The sequence below is a fragment of the Hyperolius riggenbachi genome, chromosome 7, assembly GCF_040937935.1.
Source record: "Hyperolius riggenbachi isolate aHypRig1 chromosome 7, aHypRig1.pri, whole genome shotgun sequence".
In the NCBI taxonomy this organism is placed as follows: Eukaryota; Metazoa; Chordata; class Amphibia; order Anura; family Hyperoliidae; genus Hyperolius; species Hyperolius riggenbachi.
Window position 1 is genome coordinate 43,043,821 of NC_090652.1, and position 14,465 is coordinate 43,058,285.

Genomic DNA, 14,465 nt, shown 5'->3' on the forward strand with positions numbered 1-14,465 from the left:
GCATCCAGCAGCAAGCGCCCCACAGACCTGCTGTCTCTCAGCCACGAGCTCTACAGGACTGTAGAGGCTCCGGCAGCAGTGACTAGAGAGGAGGTGCATGCAGCAGCATCCTCCACCGGTCACAGCCAGCGCCTGACCCGCATGGTGGCTGACTACATGGGGTCCTACAGCGGGCTTGACAGCGATGCCCCTGTTGATCCCATGGAGTATTGGGTCAAGCGCCTGGAGATCTGGAGCGAGCTGGCGCAGTACGCCCTGGAAGTGCTGTCCTGCCCCCCTTCCAGCGTGCTGTCCGAGCGCTGCTTCAGTGCAGCTGGTGGTGTGGTCACCGAGAAACGCTCACGTCTGTCTCACAAGTCTGTGGACAGACTGACGTTTCTCAAGATGAACCAGGCGTGGGTGGAAGGCGAGTTCCTGGCCCCTGTTGTCGGCGAGAGGGGGACATGAACTGGCTAAGAACCATCGTTAATGTGCCTTACCACCCTTTACCACCTCCTGGCTCCTGCTCACTAAGCCAGCCTGGTTCACTTTGACTATTAAGTCGCCTGCAGCCACACATTTTACACCTACAGTGGGCTGCGTACTGCCCTTCTGCTGTCTGTCTGTGTTTCCCACTGCCAGGGTACACAGATTTACCTTCTGCTGCCACTCTGCCACCAGCTATTACGTCAAAAAATAGCTATATCTGTGTAATTGGTTGTAAAACCAAAACTACAAAACCATAAAAAAAAAAAAAAAAAAGGTTTAATTTTTCTGAGGTGCCCGGGTTGAAAACTGTGTTGTCCCAGTTGTGTATTGGACACGATGTGGGCTGCACGACCGCTGTCTGGGACCTCCTGTTGTGTTCATTTACGGCCTGGTATCACTGCTAGGTACCAGGGCTATTTTGTCACGCTGCCTGCCTGCTGCCACACTCACACTACTCCTCCATTCCTCCTGCTGATGCTGCTGTCTGTCTGTGTTTCCCAACGCCAGGGTACACAGATTTACCTTCTGCTGCCACTCTGCCACCAGCTATTACGTCAAACAATAGCTGCTCACATTACTCCTCCATTCCTCCTGCTGCTGCTGCTGTCTGTCTGTCTGTGTTTCCCAACGCCAGGGTACACAGATTTACCTTCTGCTGCCACTCTGCCACCAGCTATTACGTCAAAAATAGCTATATCTGTCTGTGTAATTTGTTGTAAAAACAAAACTACAAAACCATAAAAAAAAAAACAAGGTTTAATTTTTCTGAGGTGCCCGGGTTGAAAACTGTGTTGTCCCAGTTGTGTATTGGACACAATGTGGGCTACACGACCGCTGTCTGGGACCTTCTGCCTGCTGTGTTTATTTACAGCCCTGGTATCACCGCTAGGTACCAGGGCTATTATGTCACGCTGCCTGCCTGCTGCCACACTCACACTACTCCTCCATTCCTCCTGCTGATGCTGCTGTCTGTCTGTGTTTCCCAACGCCAGGATACACAGATTTACCTTCTGCTGCCACTCTGCCACCAGCTATTACGTCAAAAAATAGCTATATCTGTGTAATTGGTTGTAAAACCAAAACTACAAAACCATTAAACAAAAAAAAAAAAAAAAAAAGGTTTAATTTTTCTGAGGTGCCCGGGTTGAAAACTGTGTTGTCCCAGTTGTGTATTGGACACGATGTGGGCTGCACGACCGCTGTCTGGGACCTCCTGTTGTGTTCATTTACGGCCTGGTATCACCGCTAGGTACCAGGGCTATTATGTCACGCTGCCTGCCTGCTGCCACACTCACACTACTCCTCCATTCCTCCTGCTGATGCTGCTGTCTGTCTGTGTTTCCCAACGCCAGGGTACACAGATTTACCTTCTGCTGCCACTCTGCCACCAGCTATTACGTCAAACAATAGCTGCTCACATTACTCCTCCATTCCTCCTGCTGCTGCTGCTGCTGTCTGTCTGTCTGTGTTTCCCAACGCCAGGGTACACAGATTTACCTTCTGCTGCCACTCTGCCACCAGCTATTACATCAAAAAATAGCTATATCTGTCTGTGTAATTTGTTGTAAAAACAAAACTACAAAACCATAAAAAAAAAACCAAGGTTTAATTTTTCTGAGGTGCCCGGGTTGAAAACTGTGTTGTCCCAGTTGTGTATTGGACACAATGTGGGCTGCACGACCGCTGTCTGGGACCTCCTGCCTGCTGTGTTTATTTACAGCCCTGGTATCACCGCTAGGTACCAGGGCTATTATGTCACGCTGCCTGCCTCATTGACTGCCTGCTGCCACACACTCATCCTCCTCCTCCTGCTGCTGAATTTACCTCCTGTTGTCTGTGTGTTTCCACTGCCAGGGAGCACATACAATGGCGCTTCCAACATGCGTGCGCCACCAGCTATTTGTTACGCTCAAAAATAGCTGCATTTCTTTAAAAAAAAAAATTTGAAAAGAGAAATAAGTGAAGAAGAAGACGATATAGAAGAAGATGAAGAAGATGAAGAAGAAGAAGATGAAGAAGAAGAAGAAGAAGATGAAGAAGAAGAAGAAGAAGGAGAAGAAGATGAAGATGAAGAAGATGAAGAAGAAGAAGATGAAGAAGATGAAGAAGATGAAGATGAAGAAGATGAAGAAGAAGAAGATGAAGAAGAAGAAGATGAAGAAAAAGAAGATGAAGATGATGAAGAAGAAGAAGATGAAGAAGAAGATGAAGATGATGAAGAAGAAGAAGATGAAGAAGATGAAGAAGAAGAAGATGATGAAGAAGAAGAAGATGAAGAAGAAGATGAAGAAGATGAAGAAGAAGAAGATGAAGAAGATGAAGATGATGAAGAAGATGAAGAAGAAGAAGATGAAGATGATGAAGAAGAAGAAGATGAAGAAGAAGATGAAGATGATGAAGAAGAAGAAGATGAAGAAGATGAAGAAGATGAAGAAGAAGAAGATGATGAAGAAGAAGAAGAAGATGAAGAAGATGAAGAAGATGAAGAAGAAGAAGAAGATGAAGAAGTTGAAGATGAAGAAGATGAAGAAGAAGAAGAAGATGAAGAAGATGAAGAAGATGAAGAAGAAGAAGAAGATGAAGAAGTTGAAGATGAAGAAGATGAAGAAGAAGAAGAAGAAGAAGAAGATGAAGAAGATGAAGAAGATGAAGAAGAAGATGAAGAAGATGAAGAAGAAGATGAAGAAGATGAAGAAAAAGAAGATGAAGAAGAAGAAGATGATGAAGAAGAAGATGAAGAAGAAGAAGAAGAAGAAGACAATATAAAAGAAGAAGAAGAAGATATAGAAGAAGATATAGAAGAAGAAGATATAGAAGAAGAAGATATAGAAGAAGAAGAAGAAGAAGATATAGAAGATAAAGAAGAAGAAGAAGAAGAAGTATATACAGTACTGAACAAATTTCTGGACACAACTTCTCTTTTCAACTTTTTTTTTTTAAAGGAACATCCCCACATAATCACTTGCTGTTGTTACTTGGAAAAAAAGAGGTTTCTTGCATCATTCACCCTCAAAACAAGTGTTGGAAGCTATTTAAGGCCATTTCGAATAGTCAGCTCGAATAATGAGCTCGAATACCGACTCGAATAGTGAGCTCGAATTCCGAGGTCGAATCGAATAGTAAAAATTATTCGACTTGAATATTCGACTGATCTCGAATAATTTACTATTCGAATTCGACCTAACTCGAATTTTGAAAAGGGGTATTTGAGCACCACTACCAGAAAATATTCTATTTTGCGACTCACAAACATAAAAACACAAAAAGTACAATATTATATGTGGCCTGTTACCAGGTACAGCATTAATGTCTGACCAATACCAATATCAGTGATGAGCGAAAATGGCAATATTTTTTTTGCATTCATTTTCATAAAAATAATGTTAAATTAGACTTTTGAGCAAAAATGCTATTGAAAATCATTTTGTAATAAGTTTGTGATTTTTTTTTTTTTTTGCATTTTTTGTGAATTTTCAAAGAAATAAACAATTATTTCGCTTTTTTCACAGTAAAAATAATGGATTTTTGCATCCACATGGTAAAAATAAAGATTTTTCGTGGTTTTACGAATTTCTGTCAAGATACAATGAATTTTTGCAAGATTTTTCTCAAAATCTAAAGTGCCATTTTCAATGCGAAAATTGATGGAAATTTGCAAAAACAACTGACCAATATATTTTCTGAATGCTGCCTTCTATACCTGATTTTTAAATTAGTTGTCAGCAGACATCTGTTGCAATGTCTGGTGGTTCTGGGCCATGTTGACTTTACTTTATAATTACCCTATCTCACAAGACAGGTGTACACTGAAAAAAGAATCTAGAAATTCGGGCACCGGGTGAAGCTGGTAATAGAATATCAACAATATTACATTGCCAATATTCTACTATTGGGAAGATAATAGTGTTGATAAAAATATTGGTAATTTTATCAATATCCTAATATCGCTTTACCTAACCTTTTCCTTACAGTAACCATTTACTACCTACTCCTAACACTTACCAAAGCCGTTCTACATCTAACACTATAGCTAACGCAGTAGCCAAACCACTACCTGGTAACCAAAACCCGGTAACCCCCACTGTTATTTGTCCCGCCAGCCCTTTCTGGGCCGTAATCCCTTCCACTATTTGTCTCTCCACCACTGTCTATGCTGCTATTGTTAAGGCTCCCAATAATTTGGCTATGGTTGGCGTCTCTGGCACCAATATTATCCACTGGGCACCGCTATATAGCTGCCACTGGTGTAGCAATAGGGGTTGCAGAAGTTGTGACCCCATCGGGGCCCTTGGGCCAGAGGGGCCCCATAGGGCCCTCCTTCAACTGCAGCATTAGCTCTCTATTGGTCCTGTGCTTGTTATAATCACTTCTATAGATGCTTTGAATGGTAGTAATCATTAATAAATTGTTTCCAATACCCTTTTTCCACCTCTAACCCTGTGGCTGTTCTTGGCAGGTTTAGGTGCACCATATCAATTGTTGTGCATAGAGTTGGGAGTTGATCAAAATTACATTTTTTTTCTAATTGTTAATATGTTACTGCCTTTTATTTTATTTATTTTACTTTTAGGTAAGAGGAGGAAAAATAAGCTTCAGTCAGCTGTCCTTTGATTCCAGGAATGGTGACAGTGCAGAAGCTTTTGAGACCTGGATGGAAAGCCTGAAGACTGACCCTGATGTTGTCTCCTACTATTTAGAGCCCATCCATAACCTTGTGAGGTTCAAGGGACCAAAGAAAGAGAACTTGAGAAAAGCCATCAGTGATTATATCATGGAGAAAGCCCTCAGGAAGAACTGTTCATGCCCAGCAGGCTCACAGCTTATCCCTGGAACAGAATGTTCCTGCGTTTGTCCTGGTAGTCCAAGCAAAAACAGCAACTGTTGTCCTTCAAAAAGAGGGTTTGCCAAAGTGGTTGTTACTGTAAAAAGTGCGTCCAACCTTTGGGGTGACTACACCTCGAGGACAGATGCCTTTGTAAAAATAAGTTTTGGGTCTTCATCCGGTGGTCAGACAGAGACCATATGGAATAATGATAATCCAACTTGGAACACCCGGTTAGATCTTGGAGTCCTAGAACTTAGCTCAGTGTCTGCTTTAAAGGTGGAGGTCTGGGATGAAGATAATAAATATGATGATGATCGTCTTGGAACATGTGAAAAATTAGTCAACAGTGGCATTAAGGATGAGTTGTGTTATTGTGCTCACGGCAGCGTGACTTTTACAGTAAGTGCGGAATGCATCCCGCACCTGACTGGTCCACTCTGTAGAGAGTATGCTGCTTCCACAAATTAGGTTTGTGTTAAAGCTGAACCAAAGTCATGTCTAGAAGAAAGGCCAGAATACAGAAATTCTGCAGAGGTAGCAAAATTTAAAATGCAACTCCACTTTGTTAAAAAACGATATTGCATTTTTTTAAACCCTTCTTTTTGAGTAGAAATAAGAGGTTGTATTAAGTGTTACAGTATACAACTACAATGTACAAATAATGTCCAAGTATTATTTATAGATTTATATAGCATAGCTCATCTATCATTTTCACAGAGCCAAAAAGCTCTGCTAAGTAAACTTAGTCCACAACTAAGCTATGAATAGCTCCATAATGGAGAAAGGTTTTGAGGACCAAATAATAAAAATATACTGTATATAAAACGCATACAATATTTTTAAGGGAACAACGATCACTGCAATACTGGGATGTACAATGAGATGCCAAAAATTCCAAGTTGAAGCTAATATTTGCTAATTTTATGTAAATGTATGCAGCTTGAAAATGCACCAATAAAATCCAGAAGACACTGCCATTGCTTTTTATTTCGAAGCTGAATAAACTTGTATGTTTTTAGTTTTGTTATTTTTGTTTTTTTTCCACACTAGCTTTCCCTCAGAGATGCTCACAATCTAAACCCTACCGTAGTCATAAGTCTATCATAGTCTAAGGCTAATTGCTTGGGGAAAAGACAATTCCTATCTGTATGTTTTTGGGATGAGGGACAAAACTGGAGTACTCAGAGGAAATGCACACAAACATGAGAATAATAAGCAAACTCCACTCAGATAGGGTCCTTGCCAGGATTGCAACCAGGGACCCGATGCTGCAGGGCAAGAGTGCTATTTACTAAGCCAATGCGCCACCCCCAATGTTGTATAAAATTTGCATGATTTGGAAACCTGGATAATGCCATTTGCAGCACTTTTACGCCATTACTTGCAGACAGAGTTTCGAAGCTGTATTCCACGTTCCATGCTTCATGTGACTCAGATGCCTCCTCCTTCCGAAGGATGCGGAATACAGCTCTGTGACACTCTCCACAAGTAATGGTGCGAAAGTGCTTCCGAATATGGTAACCTGGGTTCAAAAAGCAACACTAGCATTAACTTATAGGGCCATGAATTATTGTCACCTGATAGGGCCAGATGTATCAAAGTACTTACAGCAGTTTTTTCTTCCTATTTCCTACCTATTTTATCACACTTCACTACTACAAATTCACTACTTACGAAGTAAGTGGGACTATGTGCAATATCAATTTTGACCACTAAATGGCAAATGTAGTTTCAAACAAACACAGAACATTTATATTGCGCTTTTCTCCTGGCAGACTCAAAGCACCAGAGCTGCAGCCACTAGGACACACTCTATAGGCAGTAGCAGTGTTAGGGAGTCTTGCCCAAGGTCTCCTACTGAATAGGTGCTGACTTACTGAACAGGCAGAGCTGAAATTTGAACCCAGGTCGCCTGTGTCAAAGGCAGAGCCCTTAACCGTTACACTACCAAGCCACTGCGTTTCAGTAGCCTTAGAAGAGCATAGGGTAGTCCCCAGTTAATGAACGAGATAGGGACTGAAGGTTCCTTCCTAACCTGAATCTGTTCTTAAGGGCTGGTTCAGACGGACGTTTGCAGAGCGTTTACTGCCAGCGTTCGGGGCTTGGCGTTAAACGCTCCCATTCAAGTGAATGGGAGCGTTTGTACCAAGCTTTTACGCACGTTTGCACAAACGCGGCGTTCGGGTCCCGATTTTCACTGGCGTTCAAGGAGCCCCTGGAAGCTACATGTTGCTTCCAGGGGCGGTTAACCGCGACGGGTGATGTCCCTCTAGGGGAAGAAAAAACGCAACCACATCCGAATGCAATGCGAACGCTGCTGAAAGCCTGAACGCATCACGAACGCAACGCCAACGAACGCGACGCCTCCAAACGTCCGTCTGAACCAGCCCTAAGTCAGAAAATTGTGCCATCTCTGTCCCCTGTACCTCCTCTGTGCCCTCCTTTTCTTTTAGTGTCCCCCTCTGTGTCACCTCTGCCCTTTGTACCTGTTTATACAAGTTTAAAAGCCATTTTTTTCTTTGATTTTTTTAAATCGATTTTCTCAAAAACTACAAGTCCAATTTAAAAAAAAAATGTTTGGCTTGTTCCCATGGAAACAGAGAATCCATGCCGTTCACATCCTAAGATAAAGTATATGAGTCACATAGTAACACTGCATATTTTAATTTATGTTTTGTTTTTTTTTAAATATTTTTATTGAAAAGATAGAAAATGGGTACAAAAGACATCTGTCGCAATACAAGTCACATGAAAAATGTTTCCGTGTACAGAATGATATTTTTCAATCCATGTTAATGATATATTCTTCGATATTACAGATCATGCATAGAAAGATAGGTAAGCATAGGAGAGGAGGTCAGGCTGGTCTCATAAGTAAGCAGATACTATACAGTAGGCAATAATTTTGTTCTTATCACTATAACCCACCCTCAATATTTGAAAGCAGTATCTCCTCCCTTCTCCCCTCCCCCTTTTCCCATTCTCTACCTCTCCCCTTTTTTTTTTTTTAAACACTTCACCTACTCGTGAAGGATAACAGAAATAACTTAGAGTTTAATCCTGTATATTTACTCTGGTAGCCTCAGGTACTGTCTTATAACTATAGAAGGAATATTTAATTCAATGTGGGTTGAGGACTCTCACTCCTCAAACCAATCATGGGGTCACTCAGTGTCCTGCCGGTTTTCATCGCCGGCTTTATGGTTCCTGAGGAGTCCATGAATGTCAGTTGTATTTGACCCATTCATCGACTATACCTTGTGACAGTACTAAACAGAGAAAAATATATTATTTTTTATATGTCAGAGCTATGAGTTGTTTCCTTAAATAATAAAACAAACAAACAAAAAACTATAACCAACACTCTTGTGCAGCACCACGGTCACTCATCCAGCTTTTTTTTTTTTTATTAATTTATAATAGATATATCCAAATTCACCTCTTTCTAATTTCGGGTTATGCAAACATTTAATTAGTAATGCATTTCAAGTGCGGTGTAGGGGAGAGAGTCGTCAGTGTTCAAGAGAGGGAGCAGGGGCGTAGCAATAGGGGTTGCAGAGGTTGCGACCGCATCGGGGCCCTTGGGCCAGAGGGGCCCCAAAGGGCCCTTCCTTAACTACAGTATTAGCTCTCTACTAGTCCTGTGCTCATAATAATCACTTCTATAGATACTTTGAATAGTGGTAATCATTAACAAACAGCTCCCCATCCCCTTCTTGCATCTCTGACACTGTAGTTGCCATTGGCAGGTTTTGGTGCACCATATCAATTGTTATGTATAGAGTGCTTGGGGGGCCCCGTTGTAAAACTTGCATCGGGGCCCACAGCTCCTTAGCTACGCCACTGAGAGGGAGGCCAAGCATGGAGCATTTCTTCACAACAACTTTTGATCATAGCTAGATTCCAATATCAAAAGCACCCAGGGTCCCTGCTACTTTCTTCCTCAGGTACCATTTTGTGTACGTAAAAGGTTGGAGAATATCATAAAATTCAGATTGGTTAGTGTACTTTTTAATAAAGTTTCCCCAGGTCTTAAAAAATTTAAATTGGATTTATGCTGTTCTGCATCAAATTTAGCTATGTACATCAATGACTTTGCAGTATCTATTAGATTTTTATGTGAGGGCGGGCAGGAACTAATCCATAATTTTAATATGCATTTTTTTGCTGCCATAATGACAAAATGCTCCATGCTTGATAGTGATTCCTCTTTGCTAGTATTGGAGGGGTCTATACAGTGGAATAGTGTTTCCCATTGATTATAGACGCGGGGAGTCGGGGTGAGTGTTCGGCATACCCTCCAAACCTTGTTCCAAAATAGTTGTATAGAGGAGCATGACCACAGGGGGTGGAACAGGTCTGGAGAGTGGGCCTTACATTTGGGACATGCTGTCAGGTATTGTGATCCCAAGGGGATACTCTTAAAATGAAATGCATAATAACCCTTCAGAATAATTTTGAGTTGCATTTCCCTCCATTGTTCTCCTAGTATAACCCTTTTAACTTCATTCCATCCTAGTTCCATCAGAGGAGTTAAGGCCTCTGTTGAAACATCTAGACATTTTGCCCAATAAACCAGATGTCTAGTTGGTTGGGATTTGACCTCAAAGGGAACCTTAACTGAACGGGGGGTAAAGAGTTTCACTTACCTGGGGCTATTACCAGGCCCCTGCAGCAGTCCTGTGCCTCCGGAGCCGCTCTGGATTCCTCCAGTCCCCCGCTGTCACTTAGTTTCGTTTTTGACGACTCACCAGTCGACCGGCCGCCATGCGTATTATTGGACGCATTCCCTATTGCAATCAGCAGTGTTGTGGACCGCAACGCATACAAAAATACGCGTTGCTGCACATCTACGCGTGCGGAATGCGGCAACGCATATTTTTGTACGTGTTCCGGTCCGCAACAGCGCTAATTGCAGTAGGGAATGCGTCCAATAATTCGCATTGCAGCCGGCCGACTGGTGAGTCGTCAAAAACGAAACTAAGTGACAGCGGGGGACCGGAGGATTCCAGAGCGGTTTCGAGGGCACAGGACAGCTGCAGGGGGCTGGTAATAGCCCCAGGTAAGTGAAACTCTTTACCCCCCCCCCCCCCCCCCCCCCCGTTCAGTTAAGGTTCCCTTTAAATGAACGTACCAACCGATATAGGTCTGAGATCGATTTTTTTTCAGCAAGATTACCCATAATATCTAAGACCTCAGTGTGATCTGGGAACAAGGCGGGGTGACCCAAAATTGAAACAAGGTAATGCTTTATCTGGAAATATAAAAATCTATGAGATATTGGAAGGTGATATAATCTCCTAATAGCTTCAAATGTCATCAACTGCCCATTTGAATCCAAGATTTGTGAAAATTTCACTATACCTTTATTTTTTTAAAAATTAGACATACTAGAATTGCCTCCAGGGAAATCTGGGGATGACCATAAAGGCATCAGTGGTGATAGACAGCCTTGCAATTTCAAAAATTTACGGAGTTCGCGGTATGCTACACACGTGTCTCTCAATAGTATATTGCTTTTAATAGTTGAAGGAAGCTTTGCCAAAGTAGTATGAAGAATCCCAGATAATGACCACGGTTTAACTAATTCCTCCTCTAGGGACGTATTTGTAAAAAAATTCCATATTTCCTAACCAATCTCTGATATGTCTGAGGATTGATACTAGATTATATGCCCTTACATTTGGAAAATTGGCCCCCATATTTTCTTTCGGGTTCTGCAAGAGTCTCAATGGAATTCTAGCACGTTTGCCCCTCCACAGAAAACTACTGAAGGCCTTCTGTAGTAATTGGTAGTCACTGTGTCTCAGCAAGAGTGGTAATGTTTGTAATGGATATAAGAGTCTACCAAAGCTGATCATTTTTATTAGGGGACATCTTCCCAAAAGAGATATAGGAAGATCTTTCCAGTGTGAGAGCTCTGATATAATCTTTTGCACTATAGGAGTAAAATTAAGGTGGTATAGTTGAGGTGTGTCCTTCGGGATCTTGATACCAAGATATTTTATATATTGATTAGAGACCTGTAACCCTATACGCTTTGTTACTGAAGAAATCAATCTAGTGCTGGAGCCTCCCAGGGATGCTCGGATGTGCCTCATCCACGAATTCGGCAATCCGCGTGGTTGCAAAAACAAATCCGCATTCGGCCCCGCCGCATGCGGATTTTCGTTCGCGTCCACGCAACCACGCGGATTTTTTGCCGTGAATGGCGTAATCACGCGTGGATTCCCGCCCGGAGGCGGATTTTCTTTTAACGTTAATAACAAAGCCCCCATACATGCTACAGTCCCCCAAATTGCATGGATTATCGAGGTGATAAGGGGCAACATAACTTCAACATAAAAAATTCTCAACATTTTTTTTTTCTAGAGAAAATGGATTTTAAAGTGAAATCAACACTTTAAATGGGGCTATAAATTGGTAATAAGTGGTTTTAAAAAGGGATATACGCGTTAAGCAGTCAAAGAGGTGAAGGCGAGTTCCAATGGCACTTGGCGGCGAAGGTACCACTGGAGGAGGATGAGTGGCTGACGCCAAAAAGGCCCCAGAGAGGTTTTTGTCATTTTTTTTTTTGTTTTTTTTGCAGCAATTAGCAATGACATCACAGCAGAGTTGTCAGTGGACACGGGCAGTGTGAACGCAGAGTGCAGTGGTGGTAGCGACTGAGTCAGGAGAAGGACTATGCGGGCGGTCAGTTCAGCAGCACAGAAGGACCACGGCAACATACTGGTAGTAGTAGTAGCAGCACAGCGTCATAGTGCTTGCCAAAAAATTAAATGCACCCGGTGACCCGGGCAGTGATAACGCAGACAGAGTACATTGGTGGAAGCGACTGAGTCAGGAGGAGGAGGACAATGCGGGCGGTCAGTTCAGCAGCAGCAGCACAGAAGGACCATGGCAACATACTGGTGGTAGTAGTAGCAGCACAGCGTCATAGTGCTGGCCAAAAAATTAAATGCACCCGGTGACCCGGGCAGTGTGAACGCAGAGTGTAGTAGCGACTGAGTCAGGAGGACAAAGCGGGCGGTCAGTTCAGCAGCAGCGGCACAGAAGGACCATGCCAACATACTGGTGGTAGTAGTAGTAGCACAGCGTCATAGTGCTGGCCAAAAAATTAAATGCACCAGGTGACCCGGGCAGTGTGAACGCAGAGTGTAGTAGCGACTGAGTCAGGAGGACAAAGCGGGCGGTCAGTTCAGCAGCAGCAGCACAGAAGGAACATGCCAACATACTGGTGGTAGTAGTAGTAGCACAGCGTCATAGTGCTGGGCAAAAAATTAAATGCACCCAGTGACCCGGGCAGTGTGAACGCAGAGTGTAGTAGCGACTGAGTCAGGAGGACAAAGCGGGCGGTCAGTTCAGCAGCAGCAGCACAGAAGGACCATGGCAACATACTAGTGGTAGTAGTAGCAGCACAGCGTCATAGTGCTGGCCAAAAAATTAAATGCACCCGGTGACCCGGGCAGTGTGAACGCAGAGTGTAGTAGCGACTGAGTCAGGAGGACAAAGCGGGCGGTCAGTTCAGCAGCAGCAGCACAGAAGGACCATGCCAACATTCTGGTGGTAGTAGTAGTAGCACAGCGTCATAGTGCTGGCCAAAAAATTAAATGCACCCGGTGACCCGGGCAGTGTGAACGCAGAGTGTAGTAGCGACTGAGTCAGGAGGACAAAGCGGGCGGTCAGTTCAGCAGCTCAGAAGGAGGACCATGGCAACTTACTGGTAGTAGTACCATAACACCAAAAAATTAACCAAGGTAGGCACTAGGCAGGTAGTAAATGTCTTTATAAAGGCAGGCATAGTTAACAACAGCACATGCAGCAGCCACTTCATGTCCCCCTGTGTCCGACAATAGGGGCCAGGAACTCACCTTCCACCCAAGCCTGGTTGATTTTCAGGAAGGTGAGTTTGTCCACAGAGGCGTGGGAGAGCCGACAGCGCTTCTCTGTGACCACGCCACCGGCCGCACTAAAGCATCTCTCTGAGAGGACACTGAAAGGAGGGCAGGATAGGAGTTCCAGGGCGTACTGGGAAAGCTCGCTCCAAATGTCCAGTCTCTTGACCCAGTACTCCAAGGGGTCCACGGGGCTGTCGGTGTCATTGAGCCCACTGGATGACCCCATATAGTCAGACACCATGGTGGTCAGTCGTTGCTTGTGCTGGTTGGTGGTGGATGCTGTGGCGGGCACCTATGTTCTGGGCTGCTGCACTGCATACAGGTTCTTGCTTAGGCTCTTCAGGTCTCCGGGGCGCCAGTTGCTGCTGCTGCTGCTGGTGGTTGTTGTTGTTGTGCTGGTAGTGGCAATGGCAGGCACCTCTTGCTGGCTTGGCAGAGCAGTTACAGTGGGGGTGGAAGGCTGGGGGAATGCTTCCAGTAGTCTGCGCACAAGGGCCTCCTTCAACTCCCTTGTGCGTTGCTCGGTGGTGGATGGCATCATTAAGTCTCCCAGCTTCCCCTTCAGACGGGGATCAAGCATCAAGGTAATCCAGATGTCCTCCCTTGAACGCATCTGGATCACCCGGGGGTCCCTGCGAAGGCAGCGCAACATGTGCACAGCCATGGGAAACAAGTGGGCCCTGCCAGCAAGATCTTCCTCGTCCTCGCCATTGTCCCATAACGCATGCCTGTCCTCTTCCTGTGCCATGTCGTTGTCCTCCTCAAACCGCCATCCACGTACAACGCCTGATGCACTCTGCTCCTCCTCCTCCTCCTCATTCAGGTTTGGGACCTCCAACTCTTCCACTACCTGCTGTGAGCCCTCCTCTGAGCTGGACTGTGCTGCCATCTGCTCCTGTTCTTCCAACTGCCTCAGGGCTCCATCCCCACGCTCAATTAAATTGTCCATTGCCTGCTCCAGTAGACAAACCAAGGGCACCCACTGGCACACAGAGGCCCGCTCCTCACTGACCATCTTGGTTGCCTCCAGGAAGGGACTCAGCACCAGGTATACTTGCTGCATCAGTGTCCACTGAGTGGCAGTAATCATGGGGACTTGCTGGTTGCTGGGGACACTTGGGTCTAGCATGTAGGCCCTAACAGCCAGCCTGTGCTGACACAGCCGCTCCAACATGGCCAGAGTCGAATTCCAGCGAGCTGGCATGTCGATGATCAGCCGGTGTTGTGGCCTTCCATACTGCTGCTGTAAGTTGGACAAGAGTGCAGAGGCAGTG

The 14,465-nt window shown here is 44.3% G+C and overlaps 1 protein-coding gene across 1 annotated transcript in view; it reads left to right on the forward strand.

Annotated features, from left to right (window-relative positions):
• LOC137525496 (perforin-1-like) overlaps positions 1–6,193 on the forward strand; it is a 30,519-nt gene extending 24,326 nt beyond the window's left edge. The window contains exon 4 of the mRNA XM_068246615.1: positions 5,039–6,193. Within this exon, the coding sequence (XP_068102716.1) occupies positions 5,039–5,761 (723 nt within the window). The 3' untranslated portion in view covers positions 5,762–6,193. The remainder of the gene's footprint in view (positions 1–5,038) is intronic.
• Positions 6,194–14,465: the final 8,272 nt, after the last annotated feature.